The sequence below is a fragment of the Lathamus discolor genome, chromosome Z, assembly GCF_037157495.1.
Source record: "Lathamus discolor isolate bLatDis1 chromosome Z, bLatDis1.hap1, whole genome shotgun sequence".
NCBI classification, from domain to species: domain Eukaryota; kingdom Metazoa; phylum Chordata; class Aves; order Psittaciformes; family Psittacidae; genus Lathamus; species Lathamus discolor.
The window spans coordinates 94,768,283-94,791,754 of record NC_088909.1 but is presented as its reverse complement, the minus strand read 5'-3'; the positions used below and the strand labels follow the sequence as shown (position 1 = coordinate 94,791,754).

At 36.9% G+C, this 23,472-nt stretch overlaps 1 protein-coding gene across 1 annotated transcript in view; it reads right to left on the bottom strand.

Moving 5' to 3' along the window:
• HCN1 (hyperpolarization activated cyclic nucleotide gated potassium channel 1) overlaps window positions 1-23,472 on the bottom strand; it is a 193,097-nt gene that overhangs the window by 81,251 nt on the left and 88,374 nt on the right. Inside the window, exon 3 of the mRNA XM_065661692.1 lies at window positions 7,013-7,174. Within this exon, the coding sequence (XP_065517764.1) occupies window positions 7,013-7,174 (162 nt within the window). The remainder of the gene's footprint in view (window positions 1-7,012; window positions 7,175-23,472) is intronic.

Here is a 23,472-nt window from a genome sequence, read left to right as displayed (position 1 = left end):
ATAATTTTGGAAAGAAGAAGAAAAACACTGCTCTGCAGCAGTGCTTCATAGGTTGAAAGATACAAATAATACAATCTCAACCAGAAAACATAAACTAAGTAGTAAGAAAATAGCATGGGAAAAAAAAAAGATAGGACAAGAAACAGCAGCCATGATGAAAATAACTTTTAAAACATATTGTATAGATGCTGGGTATAACCACAGAAACTTCCTTATTATTTGGAATTTCTAGTTGGCAAAAATCAATGCATTAAAAAAACAAACAAAAAAAAAAAACAACCCCAAAACCAAAAAAACCCATAATTAATGAAATAGTTCCCATAAATATGAGGCACAGGAAATCTATTAACTCTTTGCAGGTAAGCACATCAGAAATCTACTCTTGAAAATATACAGTCCAAAAGTACAGGAGATACCAATAAAATTACATAGACTCTTACATCAAAGGAAAGAAGATGGGAAGAAAAATTTAATACTACTTCCCTTTCTAGCCCTGCAAAAGTAGATGACCTGCTAACCTGTCAGAGAACAGAAAAAAGCATAAGCCAAAACCCATATGGTCTTCTTAAAGCCTCAGCATTGTTGGACAATTGAGAACTTGATTTGTTTTCCTCTTCACTGATCATGACACACTCAGTTAAATCAACTGTATCCTCAGCTATCCTATTTCTCTACTTCATAGCTTAGCTTGAAACTTTGGTATTGCAGTTAACACATGTCCTCAGACTGTATTAAACATACCTTGTAATTTAGCAGTGCACATACTTATGACCAAAATTTTCCTGTCCATTTTCTTACAGTGTCAAATCATACGCATATATTCTCATGAGCCAATTTATTTTTAAGCCTATCTCTTGATCCCAACCCACTGAACAGGTTATTAGTTCACCATCTTGACGAAGGGGGAAATGACCTCAACGACTAACTCAGCACTGCTTGCAAAAGAGAGCAATAACTGAATTCTTAACATCTGCATATAGAATCATAGAATAGTTAGGGTTGGAAAGGACCTCAAGATCACCTAGTTCCAACCCCCTTGCCATGGGCAGGGATACCTCACACTAAACCATGTCACCCAAGGCTCTGTCCAGCCTGGCCTTGAACACTGACAGGGATGGAGCATTCACAGCCTCCTTGGGAAACCCATTCCAGTGCCTCACCACCCTTACAGTAAAAAACTTCTTCCTTATATCCAGTCTAAACTTTCCCTGTTTAAGTTTTAACCCGTTACCCTTGTCCTGTCACTACAGTCCCTAATGAAGAGTCCCTCCCCAGCATCCCTATAGGCCCCCTTCAGGTACTGGAAGGCTGCTATGAGGTCTCCACGCAGCCTTCTCTACTCCAGGCTCAACAGCCCCAACTTTCTCATCCTGTCTTCATACAGGAGGTGCTCCAGTCCCCTGATCATCCTCGTGGCCCTCCTCTGGACTTGTTCCAACAGTTCCATGTCCTTTTTATGTTGAGGACACCAGAACTGCACACAATGCTCCAGGTGAGGTCTCACAAGAGCAGAGTAGAGGGGCAGGATCACCTCCTTCGACCTGCTGGTCACGCTCCTTTTGATGCAGCCCAGGATACGGTTGGCTTTCTGGGCTGTGAGCAGACACTGCAGCTGGCTCATGTTCATTTTCTCCTAGACCAGCACCCCCCCCCCAAGTCCTTCTCTGCAGGGCTGCTCTGAATCTCTTCTTTGCCCAGTCTGTAGCTGTGCCTGGGATTGCTCCGACCCAGGTGTAGGACCTTGCACTTGTCACGGTTAAACTCCATAATTCATATACTAGAAGGGATATTACTATTAGCTGTAGATTCCTAAAATATGTGTACTTTAGTGCTAAGAATGTCAGTTACATATTGCTGTTATTGGTATTACTGTATTTCCAAATTGTGTCATAAATAAATTGTGCAAATGAAATAAAAATATTTACTAAGAAATGTTAAGTTCTCTGTGTTATTATTAAATAGGTTTTGGTCATATTATATATACCTTAGTATAGTTCTTACAGCATCATAAATCCTAACCATCTCCTGCATTTCTGAATTTCCCTATCAAGTATCCAATTAAGTGATTTATTTTTTAATGACAGGGATTTTATACTCTTCAGCAGAAATTCACAAATTCTTTTCCTAGCAAAAGTCTAATGTCTGATTTGCTTTGTCTCTGAGGAAGTGATGTAATACAAAGGGGAGTTTAATATAATGCAAACCCCGCCTTACTAAATCAAACACCTAAAAATCTCCAAGAGTTGCAAAAACAATACAACTGCAGTGACAGTAAGGAAAAGCTGAAACAAAGAAATCAGAGGACCTGAAGGGCTCCTGCTGAGCAAACACTGGCTAACTGCCATGAAAAATGCCAGTGAAGCAAGCCCTTTCTAAAAGCTTTACAATCCCATCTGTCTTTTAAAAAATTCACACTTCAGGTTAAATTTTGTTCTTCTTTGCTAGATATTTATCTCAGTAAGGGAACATTATACCTGAAAAAAATGGACATGCCAGGTCAGTGCCTTGCTTAAAGGACAGTATGCTTTCTTAACCATACAAACAATTATTGCAGATATAAACAGGAAAATAAAGATTGGGGATCTTCAGATATTATTACTTCAAGGACTAACATGCCTTTGAGTATTTGCCTTAGGTGATATGAAAAGCCAGAATGAACTTCCAACACAACAAACACTAATGAACTACTGCAAGGGATACTTTATGGCAGCAGTTACACTTGTATGGCCAGATGGCATGAGTGGCAAAAATGTCATCTCTCATCTCTACTTGGCTAGAAACTCTGTCCCATATAAGATCTGACTATAATTGTTCATCAGTTGGGACTTGCACACTGTGTTTCTGTAATTCACTGCAGCTGAAACCAAATGTAAAATGCAGAACATCTGTTTGCACAGATTGACTATCGGAGAGGATCACTGTGCTTTTCTGTTCTTGTGCCTCTCTTGCTTTCAGCTGCAAGTTTTACTCATAATTTTCTAAAGAACTGTTGGCTCAAACACTGAGGTTTGGTAAAGATGTTTAGTCTATGAATCATTATGGAAGTACACTAGTCTGAAGCAATGCATATCAGAAAGCTGAGGATAAATCACGCAAGGAGCTGCAGATAATAGGCTTTTTGAGCCACGGGGAAAATAGCATCGTTGTGAAAGTCTGAAACTTCTTCAGACCTTTTTTGGGAATGAAAGTCACATTCCTAGTGTTAGACTAGGAATGGCATCAGAGAGCTGAACACCCTTTCAGAAGTAACTGGTACTGCATCTGAAATGGATTGGTTGGAACATAGAATCACAGCGTCACAGAATGGGTTTGAAGGGACCTTAAAGATCATCTAGTTCCAATCTCCCTGACATTTTCCACTAGACTTGGTTGATGAAATCCCCATCCAACCTGGCCATGAAACACTTCCAGAGATGAGGTATCCACAACAGCTCTGGGCAACCTGTTCCAGTGTCTCACCACCCTCATAGAAAAGAATTTTTTCCTAATATCTGCTCTAAATCTCCTCTCTTGTTATCTTAAAGCCATTCCCCCTTGTCCTGTCACTACATGCCCTTGTAAAAAATCCCTTAATGAGTTAAAGTGAGAGGAAAAACTAGCTGCTGCTTACTTTTATGTTGTGTTTACTAGTTTTCTTATTTTTCAAAAGAAGCAAATTGATACTCTGGAAGAGCAGAAGATCCTGCTTGTTGATAGTAATTCAACATTAATAAAGTCAGTGCAATCAAATGGCAGTAATGATACAGGAGTGGGCAAGTGGGATCACATTTAGAAAACTTAAGGAAGATTCTAATACTGGCTTTCATTTCATACAACATGAAGGCAAATGTTAGAACTGTCCAAGAAGGCCAATACAAGAGCATTACATGGGTTCATTATTATCATTATTATTATTATTGACAATAATATCTCAATGTGATCTTTTGTTGTACTGCTTATGGTATAGGTTGGTGCAGAATTAACCAGTGGTGATCTTATTCCTTTTTACAGAGAAGTTGTTCCTTTTCATTTAATTTCAGACTTTATGATACACTATGTCATTTTATCATCTCTCAAAGATGAAAATCCAACTGATTTATTTTGCTTTAATTGTATACAGACACATTGTTCAGAGAGGCAGTAAGCAAAATGCAGCTTGGTTTCATTATCCTATTGCTTTGTAAGACTAAATTTTAGAGATGTTATTTTTTTTAACAGTATTTATAGAGTAAAACCATGAGCATGCCTATGGAATTTCAGTACTTTCACCTAGAAGGTCATATAGAAGAATCAAGCTTTCAGGAGAAGGCTTCTAGAAGTTCTTGCACTCTGCAGCCTGAAGCAACTGATGCGCAAGACATAAGGGCTGAAAGAATACGCTGGGCTGTGTCAACTGAGGAGGCAACATAGCATCCTACTTCCTTTAGCGACAGGTTATCTGCAAATGCTTTGGCTTGCAACTGACTTGCATACTGGAAAACTAACTTTCTCTGTCTGAGCTCACACTGGCTTGAATAATTATTCAAGGCAATGATCACAATGAATAAATACTAAAATATCACTTCAAAGCAAACCTGGTATATTAGCTTCAGGTTAGCCCTTGCAACAATGTCATTTAGAGGAACACACATTGGAGCCACAGTCTGAAACCCAGGAAATGCTCACACAACCAAAAAACTCAGAAATTCGAAGAGGAGCAATTTTGCCTTTCTTAAAGCAGCTGATTTCAGAATTATTTGACACAGAAATTTGAACAGAACTCTAAATGTAAGCAGGTGCAAGGAGTTATGTTTAGCTACTAATCTATATCTCTGACTAAAACCTGAGTAGAAAGGAAGACTTTAACAGAAAGGTGCATTAGCTGGGGGTAGGGAAGGACCTTATCTTCCTGACAGTATTGTACTTTTGCCATGGCCTTCACTACCAGTTCACAAACAACTTAAGGTCAGAAGAAATAATAACATTCTTATCGGACTTTCTGTCTCCACAGCACTTGAGTCAAAACCCCAGTGTTCAGTGCCATCATTTCAGTAATAAAAATTTTAAATTTCAGAGTAGATCAAATTGTTATATGCTACAGTATACTGGGGGAGAAAGGTACCCCTCTTGCCAAAGCTCTTGCAGTAGCAGGAACACAAAGCCCTTCCAAACTCCAAAGTCAGCAATCAGGTAGACTCTGAATACACTAATAAAGCATATATCCATCATTACCATCATCAACATCATCATCCTTCTATTTCCTCTATCATTTCAGAGGACTGATATTCCATGATGGCTTCTCTGTCTGTGTTCAGTGCTAAAGAATTCACTTCCAGAGCCTGGAAAGCAATCAGAAAATGTCTCGTAACACCGTGACAGAAGAAAGGTCTAGTTGTTTGCCCCAACATTTGCCTTAGATATGCTCCTGATTCCAGACTGGCAGTTCACAACTCTTTCTCTTGCCACAGGACTAAAAGATTGCCTATGCCATGAACACAATCTTGTTCAATTTTCAGTTCCACAATGTGTGTTCAGCAGCAACAGATAAAGTTGCCAAAAAATAATTAAAAAAAAAATTAAAATAAAATAAAATAAATAAGTGTAACTTTTTATTTACTCTTTCCATTAGTGTGTGGCCTGTCAGGAGACAGAGTGTTTCCATAAAAGAATCTGAGTGTGGGCAGGCAGAACGAATGGTCTCCCTAAGCATGTGTACAGTATTCACAGCCTTCTTAGATTAAACATAGCTCTTCTTATGGAAGAGAAAAAAAATTAACTGTTCAGTGTTATTTAAAAGTTAAATACTTCAATTAAATGTAATCCAAGGCTTCATTTCACTCACTAGCATGGTTTTCATCCAGATCTTTAACAAGCTAGTAGAAAATGTACCCTTTGTAAATGTGAATGGAAGATGTTACAAAGCAGAACCCCGAATGCAGCAGAATGCAAAGATGTGCCAGTCAGCATCCTGGTGACCTACTTTTATTGTAGCAATCCCATTTTTGAAGATATGTCACTGTTTTTGTTTTGGTTTTTTTTTAGAAAAGCTTCACAATGAGGTGTCAGCAAACATGCTGCTTATCATTAAAGGTGTTGCTTGATGACTGCAAGTACTTGTCTGTATGACTGACAACCTTATCAACAAGCTCTTAATGTACAGTATCACTTTCCTAAAGGAATAAATACTGCTACGTTTCTACAATAGAAATATGTGTGACTGAGGAAGATGCCCATCTACAGTAAAAGTACTATCTTATGGATTCTAAAATTGTAAAAACTGGAGACACATATTTTTCAATGGCCAGTGACAGAGTTGCTTAAGGCTTTTTGGTATAGGGACATTTCAACAACTTTTTCAGTGTATTGCCTAAGTAAATATTCTATGTATTACTTCATTATTTGACTTGATAAAAACTACTTTATTTTTCACAGCCACTGATCTTCAATGCACGTGTTAAGCAAGCAGAACATCATTACTCTTCCTTATGAGTAAGGCACAGCCTCATTCTGCCCTTGGAGTAAATCTATTTTTCTTACTAGAAAAAAAACATGCAGACTGTGAAGTTAGGAACAACTTGGTAAAGGGATCATGAAACGACCCAGAAGGTATTTACAAGCCAAACAGGACAACACTGGAATAAATAAACTTTATTAACATACCTTCAGAAGCATTCTGAAACTATAGCCTAAATTGAAAGCACTGGTGAACTGAGTGTTTCTAAATTTCTTTTGGTGGTGTTTGTTTATTTGTTGGGGTTTTTGGTTTGGGTTTTTTGTTTGTTTTTTTTTTGTTTGTTTGTTTGTTTGTTTTTTAGAAATAAGGGTTAATAAATTAAAATTATCTTAAAACTGAAAGTATTTTCTGGCTTATTTACTGACAATAAGTCAATATAATTTTATTGCTGCTGAGGGCCCACCAACAAAAAATAAAAGTAACCTTGAATAAATTGCAGGACAGTGTATTACTGGGCATGTATTTTTACACTTAAGTCTGAGGCTAACTGCTTAGAAAAATAATATTTAGAAAGCACAATGAAAAATGAACAATACTTACAACCATACCGTTTAGGGACACCCAGCAATCTGGTGGGAAATCCTGGAGTAAAGGTACTAAAAACTGCAGACAACCATCCCAATGGCACAGAAGCAGCATCATTCCAATCAGATTAAAGATTCTTACCACGGCACTGGCCAGATCGTACGTCATGTGGAAAATCTGTGGGCAAAAATTACAGGTGATATACATGATGTAAATCAAAATGAAAATCATTTCATTCTTAGTGGGCAGGTTAAAGGCATCCTGAACAACTAAAAAAGCTGAGGTTTCTCAGCAAGGACCATTAATTTGGGCATATTCATTTGGGCAGAGAGCTGTGTCGACATACCAGATGCTTGGCTGCACATCAGTTTTTTATAAGGTGCCAAAAATGGCATATTTTGGATAACAAGTCATCAACTAAAGTGTTTTCTTAAAGCCCACAGCTCCTTTCAATTGAAGCAAGTCTTACTTCCATTTCTATACTCTTAATCCAATTTGCACATACCAGTTCACTGAGCAAATGACAGAAATGTTAATTCATTGCTCTTAATCATCAACAGTTTTCATGAAATACTGAGCATCCTGCGGCTACTACATCTGCAGTAGCTAAGTTTACATCAGGATACTAGAATAATTTTTATTTCAATATTTCTCCATTCTAAGACAAACAAATGTTTGCATCTGAAATGTGTCTTACAGCAAATCACACATATACTCTTAAAAACAACACAGACATTTTCAGGTTTTTCTTGGGTGATATTTTTGGACAGAATTAGCATGAATAGCAGCAGCCAGCTGCCAAGTGGTATGGAGAATAAAATCTTTATTTAGAACTATTCTGCTATATTGGTATTAAAGAACTTCCAAACTACAAATACAGGCATATTCTTCACTCATTACGTAATTCAGTCAACTCAAGATAAATATGTTGCATTTTAATACACATAGTTATCACTATGCAGGAGCATGCAGACAATGTCCAGTTAGTATTTAATGGGATTTTAAATAGAAATTATGATTTAATTGTACACAGAGACATAGGAATCACAGGCTTTAGTGCTGAAAACACCAGACTGACAGAGATATATAGGCATATTGGCATATGACTATGCATTGGTAAATAAGAGAATTCACACATGAAACAGAGAATGCTTGTATCCTAACTTTTACATATCTAAACTAAAAGCAGAGATGAAGTACCCACACTGCAAATAAGTGCAAGTGCAAATATTTATAGCATGTTACAGTGTCGTTCGACGTTATTTTCTTTTAGTGGGAGTTTGCCGTCATTTGAAAATGACGGTGTATGTTTTGAGTCCCAAAATGCACAACCTGCATAGTAGAAATATACCTCAGACATTAACTACATGTGCAAAACTTTTTTCCAATCTAGGCCATTTTAGGAGAAAATATTCCAATCCCAGTTTGATAGACAATGGAAACAGATGCTTGCAACATTACTCAAAATGTCAAGTCTTATCCAAATACCACCTAGCTCCTGTCAAAATTGAGGAGATGAAACTGATATTTAGGAGATACTGTAAATGGAAATAAACAGAAAAGTGTCACCATTACACATTTGTCTTGTTAAAACTGTATTTACATTACAGCTGTTTCAATAGCTGCAGTTTCAGTGGCATGATATGAACTAAGAGAGTAGATGTGTTAATGAAAATAATTTTATATTAAAGAACTGGAAGAAATAGCAAGAATTACTATTGTTTTGGAACACTAACATTCACTTGGGTTACACTTTATCCACATGCTTACTATACTACAATCAGAAAGTGCATATGAATTCCTGATCACATGAAAAGTTTCGTAAGTTTTGTCAGAGAAAGCAGGGATATTTGCCTAAATAAGTGCAGAATATCAGACAGAAACAATACATATTTTACATAGAAATCACAACTTCCCCAGGTACTTTCTATTGCTCTGGAAAATCAAGTTATCCCATTTCTCTACTATGGCTGGACAAAAATAAAGCTCTCACCTACGCTATTTCCCTTCTGCTTCAAGCTTCCCATTAAGCTTTACAGTAAGAGAACAGATTTTCAGAATATTTTACTGTATTGGATACTGAGAGGTTTTTTTTTAAAATGGGTCACAAATAGGACAATCAGAGCCAAACTGACCACAAACATCTTCATTTCTATATTTAGAACTTATACATGATCCTAGGTACATGTGACAAACAGGGGAAGATCTGTTTCTCCAAAACCCTCCAGAGTCTGAAAAGCAGCACTTGCATATACCCAAGTCTCCTGCACCTTTATCCTGCCTCTGCAACTATGGGCTTAGGCACCATGACAGATTGTGCATGTATCCTGTGATCATAGCTGTATAAAAATGTTAATTCTATGGCTCTTTCACTTGGATGGAGCCCATTTTTGGACATCAATTCAGATTACACTGATGGTCCGCAAAACTTGTATCTTGATACAGAATTTCCAGGAGTTAGAGCATTTTCTGCTGGTACAGTTCAATTTCAAATTTTAAAATTATATAATTGGGTAATGTGCACAGAAAAATAAAAATTAAAAAAAAAAAAAAAAAAAAAAGAAAGGAAAAAGTGGGTGGATAGATTTGCCAAGGTATTTATTTCAGCATGTCTAAAATCTTTCCTAGCTTTTACAGATGTATCAATCCTTCATGAGGCTGTATGATGGCTCAGTGAGGTTTCCCCAAATGCTGTAGTAGAATCAGGACACAGAAAACATACTACAAAAGTTGACCAAAATTCAAATCAAAAAGCTGGAGCAGTGAGTTCAAACTCAAGAGCCTTGCTGGACTAAAGAGGCCTGCTGTTGGGTTTGGGTCCTGCAAGGACTATTCTATACTGTCACAGTGGTACAACTGTGTAATTATAGATTTCTTCAGAGCCTCTTCATTAGCAGTGTGACCATGTACTGCAAGAAAAATAACATGTTGAAAACTTCATGCGAAACCGAATCCAGCAAAGCGACTGCCAGCAACAGCCTGGGAATGACACTTCAACCCTCCATCATTTCTGAAACCTTTCAATCCAGAAATAGCTCCTGTGCAGCTTAGCCTGCAGAGTCGGTATTATTAAAAATTCATGATGATATTCTGGTTATTATCTGGTTTGCTTAACATGACAACACTGTCTCATCTTTTCAACCATACCATACTTTTTTCGTTCATATTTTGCTTATATAATCTAGTATTTGTGTAGGCTATTCTAAGAACTATGATGACTCTGGATTAAAGAAAACTTCATAGGCAAAATCTGAAGTAAATGTTGAAAAAATAACTTTTAAGCATATTCTCTCCCCAGCAAATAAAAGGTGTGTTTTTTTCTCTTAAAAGGAACTTCTTATGGAAATGTGTGATTAGCTAGGACAAAAAAAAAACAAAAAAACATTTAAATACACAAAGCATACATTGTAAATGAAAAATAATATTTGTTTATGGTACCGTATTGACATATCTACATTTGGAAGGGGAGGTGTTGTTTTTTTTAAAAGTAATAGCTAAACTACCTTGTGGACTAAAGTCATATATTGCATGTTTAATATTTTATGTTCTTACATTCTGGAACCAATTGTGATACATTGAAAAAGAACAGTAAGAGAAGTCATATTTTTATATAATTTTCTTTTTGTACTCACAAAGTACAATTTCTGTATTAATGAACCAAACATTATTAAAACTCCTAGGAGACAAGTGAAGTGTAGCTTGTCAAGAGAGGATCTGAAGGACAGTAAGCTATTGCCACTCATTTCAGCAGATGCTGGCTTGCCCATCAGCCAGTCCTCCAGTGGGATAGGAAGAAATACAGAATGACCACAAATCGATTTACCTTGATTTTGCAGGAGAAATGTGTGTACAGATCTCCCTGTATGAATGGATGCTTTTATTAAAATAATGTTCAAAACACAAATGATTAAAACATTTGCCCACAACTGAAGTTAGGCTCCTAAATCTCAGGTAATTAAACACAAAATTTCTAATTATCATTTAACACTTACCAACCACAGATGTCATGCAAATAAGTAGGATTTTTTGTAAAACACATTTGAAAATCTGGCCATTTTATTTAGGATCCTAATTTCACACCTCAATATACAGCTGAACCAGAATGAAGTGCGCATTTTGGAAAACAAAAAAAAAAAAAATTATTAGAGTAGCATAAGATTAGTGCAACTGAGAAAAAAAGTAAAATTCCCTTGAAAACCAACTCTTTCTACATTTTAATTTCACATAATGGGAACAATTTAATAGATATATCTCCTTTTTGTTTCCTACTCAGTTTCAATTACACATGGTATGTTGTTATTATTATTATTATTATTATTATTATTATTATTATTATTATTATTATTATTATTGTTTGGCTATAATATTTTCTTTATTCATAGCTTCCATATACTTCAAATTCTAGTTTAAAAAGAAATGTAGTTTATGAACTTACTTCTAAGAACACTGCATTTCTTTCTGTGTTATTTTCATTACATTTTCTCAGTACCCTGGCAACATTAAATTTTTGCCTAAAGAGCTGACAATGCCTTTGATGGTGGCTGATATATAACTACAGATGAATGGTTTCTACTATTTTAGCAAAATATTGGTCACAGAGAATATGAAATTGCTGAAGAAGTCTGAGTTCACATGTTTTATCTCAGTTTTTACTCACACTTTATTAATGACTCTTTCTATTCCCACACATAGGCAGGAAGCAGACTACTCCTTCCTAATTAATTTCTGATTAAAAAAAAAAAAAAAGGAAAGAAAGAAAAAGTAAGTCTTTGGACTTTTTGAAAATTTATTGAAATCTCACATCATTGATTTCATCCAGACATCTCTTCCACCCCTCAGAAGTACTAAAGGTGTAGCACAAAGCTATCTTGGGTTTAATCTTAAATTAGGATTTGCATCATGCTTCAAGCAATATGAAATGACAGTCACATTAAGTCAGCTGTGTGGAGTCTGGAATATTAAATACCCACAGTGGGGAGAAAGGAAGAGCTCCACATGTGCATGGAGGGTTTGGAAAGCCTGCTGAAAGCTGTACCAAGGGCAACATAAGACCTTCAGGCTAGACTGCAGGGCAAAATAACAGTTATAAAAATAACAAGGGGTTTTTGGTTCAGTCTCTGGGTGAGTCCAGAATTACTAGGTTTATCCCCCAGAGCAGCAAGCAGATAGAGATTATAAACCATAGGATCCAAATTTTCCTACATGAGCTAAATGTTCACTTGTAAAATAGTGGTTGTAACAAAGCTCCACATGAAATGATAAAATAGAAAAAGAGGAAGAAAGCATAATGCCTCTTTTTGAGCATCTTCTCTCAATCTACTTTTTGAGCAGACTCAACCTGCTTTAAATAATGAAAGGCAATTTTGTTTAGCCATTTAATATTCTACAAATGGATTTCAAAAGATATTCTTTGCAAATATCACTTGGGATACTATGGGTCTGATCCAATTGCTACCAAAGCCAATTTTTGGGAACTGCAGTTTATTACACTCTACACTGGACATACATCTGCTCAAGTAGATGTAAACGTCCACTGACTGAAATGCCTGGCTATACCCTCAGGGTAACACTTTACGCTCAACTGACTCCTCATGTGTATGCTTAATTTTATGACAAATAATCCACCATTGATAATTCAGTAGTCAGGAAAGGTATATACCACTATTTAATCTACTTGTATTTGGGACCTTAAGCTGATGACAAACACAAATATCTGCTCCTGCCTGAGCTGGCCCTGAAGGGAAAAAAGCAGTGATTTAATAAACAGAAGAAACTATTTTTCATCAAACTTATCCAGAAAAAAAGAGCTGAGAATGACCAATTTTATGTGACCTTTAAAAATTATTTTCTAGATGGAGTCAATTTGACATTAGGTTTTATAATAGAAGTTCTATTTGTTCCAATTCAAGGCATGCACAAATGGAAACCAACTTCTATGGAGCAAAAAGAACAGCACAACACATAAATGTGACAGCACGCTGCATCCAGGTTAAACCTGAAAGCATTAATAAAGGTACTTTGCTGAAAGATGAATTAGGCAAGCCTTGGAAAGGTCACAACCAACCAGGAAGTAAAATTTGTTAACTATATCTAAGTTCTGCAATATATATTTTCTACTGCAAATTGGCCAGTGCCATACTAATACATTACTTCTCACACAGAGGACATGACTTCACTGCCAAAATGTATGTTTTTATTATCCTGTTGCAATTAATGTGTGTGACCCGTCTTCCCATCTAAACAAAGAGAAGCAGTCACTTTATAGTTCTGCGATAAAGAAAACAAGTCAACAATGACAATCCTCAGTATCCTGAATTAAAATTACAGTGCTAATTTTCACTGTGACTTTACAGAGGTATACGTTTCATTCATCACTTATACTGATAATAGAAACTACCTTACTAGGCTAAGCTTTCATCTTCATTAGAAGCAAAGTAAACCCGAACAAAAAATAGGTCTCAGCAAAAAAACATGCAATACTAACAGCCCACTTTTGTGACAAAATTTACCTGAAGCTCTTCGTCTTAAGTCACAGTGCCAAACTGAGTGCCCATATGACAAAAAAATACTTGACTGTACATAAGCACAGAGATAAGTACAGCTCCATTTTCATTTCAGCATTATATCAAGCATCAGCACTGCCTGACCTTCACTTCAAGCTCCTTAATGGGCCAAGTATCTCAAGTGACATCATCACTGAATTAAAGCTAGAGACATCTGTGAGTGGAGCTGATCTAAAGGGAACATTTCATTTATTATTGTTTATAATTACTTATATCTTACAAAGGAGGCAGCTTGAAGACATAGCCAGTCTAAATGGTCCAAAATATTATTCATGATTTTTGTTACTAGCTGAGTGAGAAGACCTGTTGCTCATATTAATATGCAGATGTACTCTGGGGGCAACAAGAAAAAAGAAGTAAGTTATTCACCATCACTCATCTGCCCACAGAAAAGCCAAGGCAGGGACTCCCATAGTGCTGAAAAGGGCAGCAGAGTGAACAATATGAATCCTAAAAAACGTCAATGCCTACAAAGTTTCAAACATAAGGGCATGAAGTCAGATATCTGATTGCATTTTTAGGAATTAACATCAGGTTCTGAAGCCTAAATTCACCAGTTTTGTTATACTTACAAGCATTTTTCATCCTTAATAAATATGAAAGAAGCAATAAATACCAGCCATATATTTATAAATCTACCATAAAATGTGTAAAAAATGTTGAGACAACTCTCTGATAACCTTAGAAAGTACCAGTTTCCATAAAAAGTGCCATGTCTGATTAAATTGTTTTGCAACATTATTGATCACTAAAGTCTCACAAACCCCAAGCCCTTTGATTTCTATTTTTAAAGCATAACTTTGGAGATAATCACACTCTGCCCCCAGAATGACAGGTCTTTTCCTCTGAGCCACATCTTTAAAGGAATGGAACAGGGCAGTGCCCTGGGTGCACCTGCCATCAAAACCGGCAGGACACGATCCTGACTCACAGATTCCTGGATCCAGCAGTGAAAGTCAATGAAAATGAATAAACAAAAAGCAGATGCACTGCAGATAGCATTTATAGATATGTAGAAAGTAATGGCACATCCCAGAAAGTACATTTTTACAATCCACAATGTACAAATGAACCACATGTAACTGACCTCTTTCAGCCACAGCACTTTCCCAGACTATTTTTTTCTTTTTTTTTTTTTTTTAATGCATTTAACTTCCTAACTCTGTGAATATTGTGAAAATTAAATCCTATAATTTAAGCCTAATTCCTATAGTAACTGAAGCACAGGAGATTGGGTTCACATAGAAACATGAAAGTTTGCACGTCTACAACAATTGAACTTTCTGTAAAACAGTTCTCTTCGTGTACTTTATTTTCATTAAATCTGCATGCCATGGAAGGCTGCAAACACATCTGTCAGTAAGAACAAGGCTTGGGAAGCAAATTAAATTGTGTGAATAACAGGAAAAAAAAAGTTTTCTCTTACATAATCCGAAACTGCCAAAAGAATCAGTTTGAGATTTAAGGAGATGGTTCCTAATAACTTAAAAGTTACTGAGTCACCAGTTCTTTTTGCACGATGTCTAGCCCCAAAGTCACACTGTTGCGTACTGAGATTCAAACTAATTGTCCTCATTATAATACATCAGTACTATGATCTAATAGCAAACAACTGAAATAATGAGGAGTACCTCTCCTGAGGAATTTAAGTTGGTGTCCTACTGAAGCTGTTGAGGTTAATCTTTCAAACACGGAAATAATGAGAAATGAATTGAAAATGAAAGTCATTATGTTAAATTTCCTATGGAGTAAAAGTTCTGAGACTTTTTTAATGCTTTCTTTTAATAGCATGTGATACCTTCATTTTAAAAAGACCAAAAATATGGTTTTATAATGCATAATTGTTACATTTTAATGTTTATGTATTTGGATTGTTAAGGCTAAACATAAACTGTGAAAAAAATATATAAAATTCCATAGTGTACTAGAAATTAAATTTGTTTTTTTATAGTAAATTGAAAGAAGAATTCATAGGCCAATCCTTATTAAAAAACAAGAGTGTCAGTACAAGTCAAAGCAGATGATAAATGCAAATACTGTGTGAAAGTCAGATCCCTTCATCAGATACTGGATGCTTAAAACACAAACCACATAAAATCCATTTATTCTTTTGAAAAATCTTGGCAATAGCAAATATTCTAAAATCAATTATACATCATCACACATAAAAATCAAAGAAATAACATCTAAAAGTATGCATTTGAATAAATTATTGTGCTAATTACATATCAACAATTTGAGGTCTAAGTCAATGTTTCACAATATTGACAAATTATTTTTAAAATTATATGGCTAATTAAATTGCGTTATCGAAAACCTTTACTTTGAGAAGGGCAAATGCACTCTACAGTTACAATCTTACTGTCAGTTAAAATCAAATAGGGGACCTATTTTGGCATTTTAAGAAGTGATGCACCTACAAAATTGCCTGCAGAAATTAAGAATTCAGTTGCCTGGTAAAAGAGTCATGTAGTCAGAAAAATATTACCAGTTTAAAGAAATTACTTAGGACATCTGCATAAAATACCCTCTCTTGTAAAACAGTATGTTTACTCGTTTTAGCATGTAAAAGTACCTTGAGCAGAAATTTCATATGCTGAATTACTCTAGGTTTGTACTGCGTTCAACCATTCAACAGTGGCTAACATTATTAGGAAAAGTGAGTGAATGCTTCCAATTCCCACAAACCCACACACGTAACTCAGTTTTGAATCTCAAAAGTCCCTACAGATCTCTAAGGTTACTCCATGGAAAAGTGAGAGATTATTAAAAAAAAGGGGGGGAAAAAAAGGCATACAGGTAATGTTAGAAAAGAGGAACTACGGTAAGAAGAAAAACATACTTTTTCATCACACTTGGGTTCTTTGATTTTTGCCTATTTCTGAGTCATTATTTAAAATAACACTTGTTTCTCATGGGGAACATTTTTCAGAATTCAGTACACAATGTGTTTTAATGCTATCAGTTATAAGCATGAAAAGCTGATGAGGAGGCACTGTGCCTGGACTGACTTTTTCCCCTTCTTTTTTTTTTTTTTTTTTTGCTAATTAATTAAATAATTAATTAATTATATTTTAATATTGGTATCTTACCATGTTACAATGTTTTGAGAAAGAACACTGCTAGAGCTCAGCAAGTTTAATGTGTAAAACTATGGTGCCTCTCACAGTACTTACTATTATATAGTCTCTCCAATAACAGATTAGTAATTTTATTTTTTTAAGTAGTACCTTGTTAAACACTATGCCTATCTGTAGATCATACCGGAATGAGACGGACTACTTCAGAAATGGCACAACATGAATTTGAAACATACATTCAAATATGAGTACCGCAACTGAAATAATTTTTTACTAAGACTCGTCAACAGCAAATCATGAACTTCACAAAGATGTGGTAAGTCTGGTCACAGTCAGAAAGCTCCACTAAAAAATAACCATACCATGTAGTCACTTTTTACTCTAAATTAACACTCCTACACCCCCACCCCCTTCCTTGGGTTCCTTTTGTGTCATTCTTGGACTTTATCACACCAGCAAGAGAAACACAGGATGCGTGCTGAGCCCCAACCCAACCTGACTCCTTCCTCTCGCCTCATGTGCTCCCACACCTTAATTCTGTCAGCGCTTTTCACACCGCTCGACCACTGAGCACAGAGGTCCTCCCATGTGCACTCTCCTTGTCCCAGCCCACTTGCACAGCAAGCTGCCCATCGAACCAGCCTTTGTGGGACACAGCACATCATCTATCCTGGGAAGGTTGCCCCCAGCCTAGCAAGCACCACATCAGGTTTATTCCTGCCGAGGGTGTGATGTGACAGCCAAGCCTTTCTAGATACAGATCTGTACTTGTCTCCCTGACTTTAGTTTCTTGGCTGTCTTAGCAGCGGCTTTCTACTACTTTCTAGCTGATCTGACAGAATACATGTCTTGTGTTCAAACTGCCCTTTACTATAAATCACTTAAACTTTGCTGCAGTACAGAATACCCACTAGGTTGCACTTTGCAAAGGCAGGGTCTGATTCCCTGCTTCAGCTCCTGCTGACACTGGAGTCATCTCAGGTCATCATCTGTGGTCTATCTTCACAAGTTTGATCTTAACATTTTACCATTGCAGTCAGTTTTTATGAGACTACTGAATCTTGAGTGATCTGTTGTTGAACACTAAACAAATAAACATCTTTTGTACAGTTACTGCTATTTCTGTGTATGCTCTCAATCAGCCATTCATGTTGTGGTAGACAATATGCCTCCCCACTTGTCCCAGGAAAACCTTTGTCCTCTCATGTATTTTAATCTAACAAATCAGCATTTTCTGCTAGCTAGATTCTGTTGCCGGATCTCCTTCAGAGAAGTACTTCAGTCCATTCTGCACTTGGGAACAGGAACAATCTTCTGTGTCTTTGCCATCTTGCACTGATTTACCACAGGAGTTTTTCTGTGGGAATGGCTGCAGCCTTTTCCTGTTGATGCAAATATATGTCAAACAAACAAACCAACCGCATATAGCTTCACAGAGCTAATCCAGCCTATGTTCTACAAAGGGCCTTACAGGTTTAGTAGCCAGCAGCGAGCTTTGTTTGGAAATATCCTACTCTCAGACAGTATTGCTTGAAGGCTCAGTAATTTAGGTTGCTTTCTTAACAGCTTATTATTTACAAAAGCAAAAGTGACAGAATTTTGTCAGTTCTCAAGGGCACATCACTTTTACTGTTTTATTCCACCTCCAGACCCTAGCAGCGCACCGCCAATTCAAGCACGGTAGTCAGTGTAAGCTGCTGCTAGGATTACCATTTCCTTGACATCACCAGCTATGGTTCAAGACTGTGTTGCAATACTGCACAACACCAAGCAATTCTCCTGTTTGTCAGCAACGCAAAGCAAATTATATCTCTCATTTCACATTTTCTTATGAATAGACCACATTCACTTGCTAGCTTCTGGGCTGGTTTAGTATATGCTTGCCACCACATGGCCTTTTACCGATCTTCCACTTCTACTTTGTCTGCTGACACTAAAGCTGACATCACAGTCCTGCTGGAATTAAACTGACTACTGAACAACAACATAACCCATATATGACAGCCAAATGACTGGCAGCCGCTGAAAAGAAGGCATAGTGAAGCAAAACTTGAGGCTAGGAACTTAAAAGAAACATGCTGTTCATCTTTCAATTATCCCATGTACCTCTGCTATTTTTAATTCTTCCTTGAACAGAAGAAAAATGTGGGGACATTTAAATATCCTTTGGGATATTTAGTAGTTTTATCTTCCATTCCCTTTAGACCGCTGTTAAAAGATGGGAGATTTTCCTTGTTGCTTTTTGAGTGCATTCCTCTACAAGACAAGCTGCAATCTACTGCTTTCTTTCTCTTCCAGGCTGTCTAGCCGTTGTTTTGTCCAGGTCTAACCTCCCGATGTTTTCCTTTTCTGCTTTCTATATACAGCTCACATTCAAAACAAAAGAAAGACTGCTAAAGCAGTAACATGTTTTTTGATTTTTGGGTTGGTTTTTTTTTTTTTTTTTTTTAAAGAAAGGAGTAGCTTTACTTTCTCTTTGCAGATTATAAGCAAATGCAAATTGGTGTTGAGATTTTGACTCTCTTGTATTTTTGAAGGCAGGCCCTTCTGTTACTAAACATCTGGAGGAAAACGATTTACTTCCAGTAAGCAGACCATAATTTCCTCTGGTTTCTGCGCTTTCTCTTATTCTTGTACCCCAGGGCATCCCTGCAGTACGTTTTCAGTCTATCCATTTCAAATGTCCTATTTTTTCTCTACCCTGTCCCTGTGCCATATCCTCTTTTGTTTTTCATTTTTTTTCATACGCTCCCACAGAGAACTTCAGCATTACATCCAAAAAATACACAGAAAAGGTTCTCAATTTAGAGTAAGTAACTCTATCCATCTTTTTTTTCAGTTTAATTGTACCCACTGGCTGCCATTGGGAGGTTACTATTTCAACTCTCATATTGTGGCAGTATTGCCAACTACAAGCCAGTGTAATTATGATTAGGTGAACATATAAAACTTGAAATTAATTTAAAAATATGCTTTGGGTTGTTCATACTTGCATGCCTATCAAACTTCCTTTTGAAATTGGTGGGAAGCTGAAAATAGCTATGAAAAAAGAAAACCATAATAAATCTGAGATGTTAATAAAATCACACAACTCCAGGATCTGGGATGCAGAGAAAAAAGCAGTACTCTATGGCCTACAACAACACTGGAAGAGTTTGCAAGCCTGCAACGATATCTCAATCATCCTACTCTTACTAAGCTAGTCCTAAATTACAGAAATCCTTTATTTTGAGAAAGCTAAATCCTGGAAATGTATATTTAAGTATATGTGTGGAAATGGGCTCAGCAAGGCTGCACTGTTCAGGTAGTACCATGACGAGCACTGAGGGATGGCATCTCATACGTGGTCAACAAGGATGGAAGCACATTCTGCTGAAGCACATACTTGAGCAACACAGGTGGTGAGCAGCAGTAGGAACACCAGCACTCCTCATCAGGGCTGCAGCCTGCCCGTTCCCCTTCTGCTTCTTCTGAGGTCATCTATTATGACATCAACACCAGGATATTTGGGGTTTGTCATTTGTTTTTCTGTCTGCCCTCACTCATGCCATGATCAGCAAAACTGAGCCCTTTACACAGACAGTCAGGGTGTCTCAAAGCATTTATGTGCGGATGGCAGCAGACTTATTTATTATTTATTAGCCCTTCTTATTTCTATTGAGGTGTCTAGGAGCAATCAAGCAACCCCATCCCACAAGCCAGCTACTGGTTTATATCCAAGTGCTCTTTCAGCTGCATAACTTGTGTGCCTGTGGGGTGTGTTTGTGTGTGGCATCACTCAAGGAAGGGGAAAAAGGGCATGAGAGAAGGAAGGAAAAGCCATGCTTTTACAGAGCTGTGGAAACTATTTGGCTACCCAGTCCTTGCCCTGCAGAGACAGGCCATAAGCAATGAAAACAAGTGAAAATAGGCTGCAGGGAGTTTTCTGAACGACTGCTGAATGTTCCTGCCCATGGCAGGCGGGGCGGAACTAGATGATCTTAAGGTCCTTTCCAACGCTAACTATTCTATGATTCTATGATTCTCTGTGAAGTAGCACTTACTCAATTCTCTATCAGGTAGTATTCTCTGAAGTACAATGTTGAAATTACCTGGACAATTTATCACCTGACCAAATAACCCTGTCACTCGGGTAGTCCATCTGCCTAGAACTTGCTCTAACATTCCCTGCCCCAGAAGCTGCAATAAACAACTGCCATTTTTCATACAACTTGCCAAATGCAGTTTTTTTCTTCCTGTATGATGCCCAGAACAAATAATACTAATTCCTGCATCACCCATGTGTTTTCTAGACATCAAAATGTCATAAATTTTACTGCTAAATACAAGAAGGAAAAAAAGAACCAACCCATAATAATGATCATTCTAGGAAATCCTTCAACATTTGACCAGCTACAATCTGACTTCCAACATATAGTTTCCAACATAAAATTCTCAACGCTTTTATACCCCTGAGATTATGGAGTGAGAGCCTTCAGTGTCTTTACATGAGAAAAAAACAGTGATATTATTTATATAAAAAAGCCTACATAATTGATAACAGTAAAGTGGATGCTAGCTCTGAAAGTCAAAACAAAGCAACATACAAAATACATTTTTCAAAAGATGGAAGAGGTTTTGTAATCACAGACTAAACCCTGTTTAAATCACAGTCAGGTCTCTTCTCTTCAGCATCTTCCTTTTCCTCTTTAGTTTTCCTCTCAATTGATTTGTCTTCTCTTTGCACTTCAGCGATTATTGATTCTTTGCCTCTGAAGAAGCACAATTATAAAACAATTATCTGCTCTCTCAGTATTTCACTGTCAGCTACAGCAGAATATTATTCCATATAGTGTTCTGTTAGATCTTTCCATACAACTGTTAGAACGGGAAAACAGAGCACAATTTGTTTTCTGATGCTGGATTTAAGTTACTAACACACTTGTGATATCATCTGTATAAATATGCATACATAAACATATACAGATGACATATGACAGAGATGTATGCAGAAGTAACACTGGCCTTTTGGTACATGCCTGGTAGCTCTTATGCAATCAAAACTCTTCTACCTTTGCCACACTCTCCCCAACAGTGTTTCACTACCAAATGGACTGTGCCTGTCTACAAAAGCAGCACAAATCAATGCCACACTCAATACACAGTTCTTTTCCACCTACTCCGTTTCTTCTTCACTTTCAAAAAGCTCTTTACTGAAGAATTTACAGAGCTCCTTTGTAGGATATATACACCTCCAGTACCTGAGGCAAACCGTTGCTCCCAGGAAGTCTGTAGGGGTTTGGCATTGCCTTCGGTGGATCCAGCATTTCACTTAATTTCCCTTGACTTCTTGCGGCTGAGTTAAATTAAATAGCAGTTAGTATGTCCCAGCCCAAGAGGAGAAAGGATTTGGGAGGGATGAATTCAACAGACAGCCAAGAGGGAGAGACAACTCTGTGGTAAAGATAACAGAAACCTAAGAGTTATGGTTCATATAGATTTTAGTTCAAGTATTATTCCCTGTTTTATCAGATGTTTCACATTTTGGTTTTACCCCTGAAATAGCAAAAGGATCCATAAACATTGCCTTATATATCTTCTACATCAAAATAAATATTAAAAAAAGTTCAAGTTTTATTTGTGTGTCGCACTGAGAACATACACATCTTTCTGTTATCAACAAACAGCTACATTATACCAGTCTGCATTACATGTTCTTGCATTTATTGTAGTATTGGTAAAACTGACCATGCTGTTAACATGCTCTTTTCTGAAAAGCAAGCTAGAGACAAATCAGTATATTTTGCATCTTTGCAGCTCGCATAGGATTCACGTGGAGACTGGATTTTATCTAACCAATTGAAGAGTACCATCATGTGGGTATTTGCTACTCCTGTATCTTCATATGAAGACCTAACAGAGAATACACTGACACTGTTTTATATGTGCTGTGGACTTAAATGCTATTTAGCAGGAAATTGAGAGGAATGGGGCATCACTGTCTGTTTCACTGAGTTTACAAGCTACAGCCTAAATCACCAAGCACTGAAATTGCCACAGAACATGCACAACCCAATTACAAACTTTCCCTGCTATCTCTATTATCACTATTACTTATTTTACACCAACTTAAAAACAAAACAAAACAAAACAAACAAACAAAAAAAAAACCTCACACAAAAAACCCGAACAAAATCTGACCTGCTAATCAACTTGCAACATCACCGAGATCTGGCTAATTAAGGATCGGAAAAAAAAATACCACATGGATTAATGCATAAAGTGAACATTTAGGCTGTCTGAACATTTTGTTCTTCTCCAGCATAGCCTGTTGCATTTTAATTCTGTCAGATTTTTTTAATATTTTTTTCCCCAATCAATTCTGCTTTCAGACTTATTTTCCCATTACTGCATTTGGGGTGACAAAGGTCACACACTACTACTAACTATTTTAGGACATAAAGATTTTTTGTGGCTTTCACTTTGGTTGTTTCAGTTCTTCTCCACCAAGTGACACAGAAATTATTATCCCCAACCAAAAGGACTGTAGCCACCTTCCTCAGTGCTACTTCAGCAATGGCCCAGGTGTCACCACTACTAATGACCGCTAAGAAATACTACCACAGAGATTCCTCTTCAGTATCACTTGCAGCTCATCTGTCATGCTTCACCTTTTGAATCAATACAGTGGATATTTGTGATCACACTGAAAAACCTACATGCAAATATATAGGGACCTATTCTTTCATGTATCCATTACCAACTGGAACACAGCAATAATGGCAATTCATATGGATGACACTTCTGCAGAAAAAGCCAAGTGAAAGAACAAGAGACGACTTCTCTCGCGTGT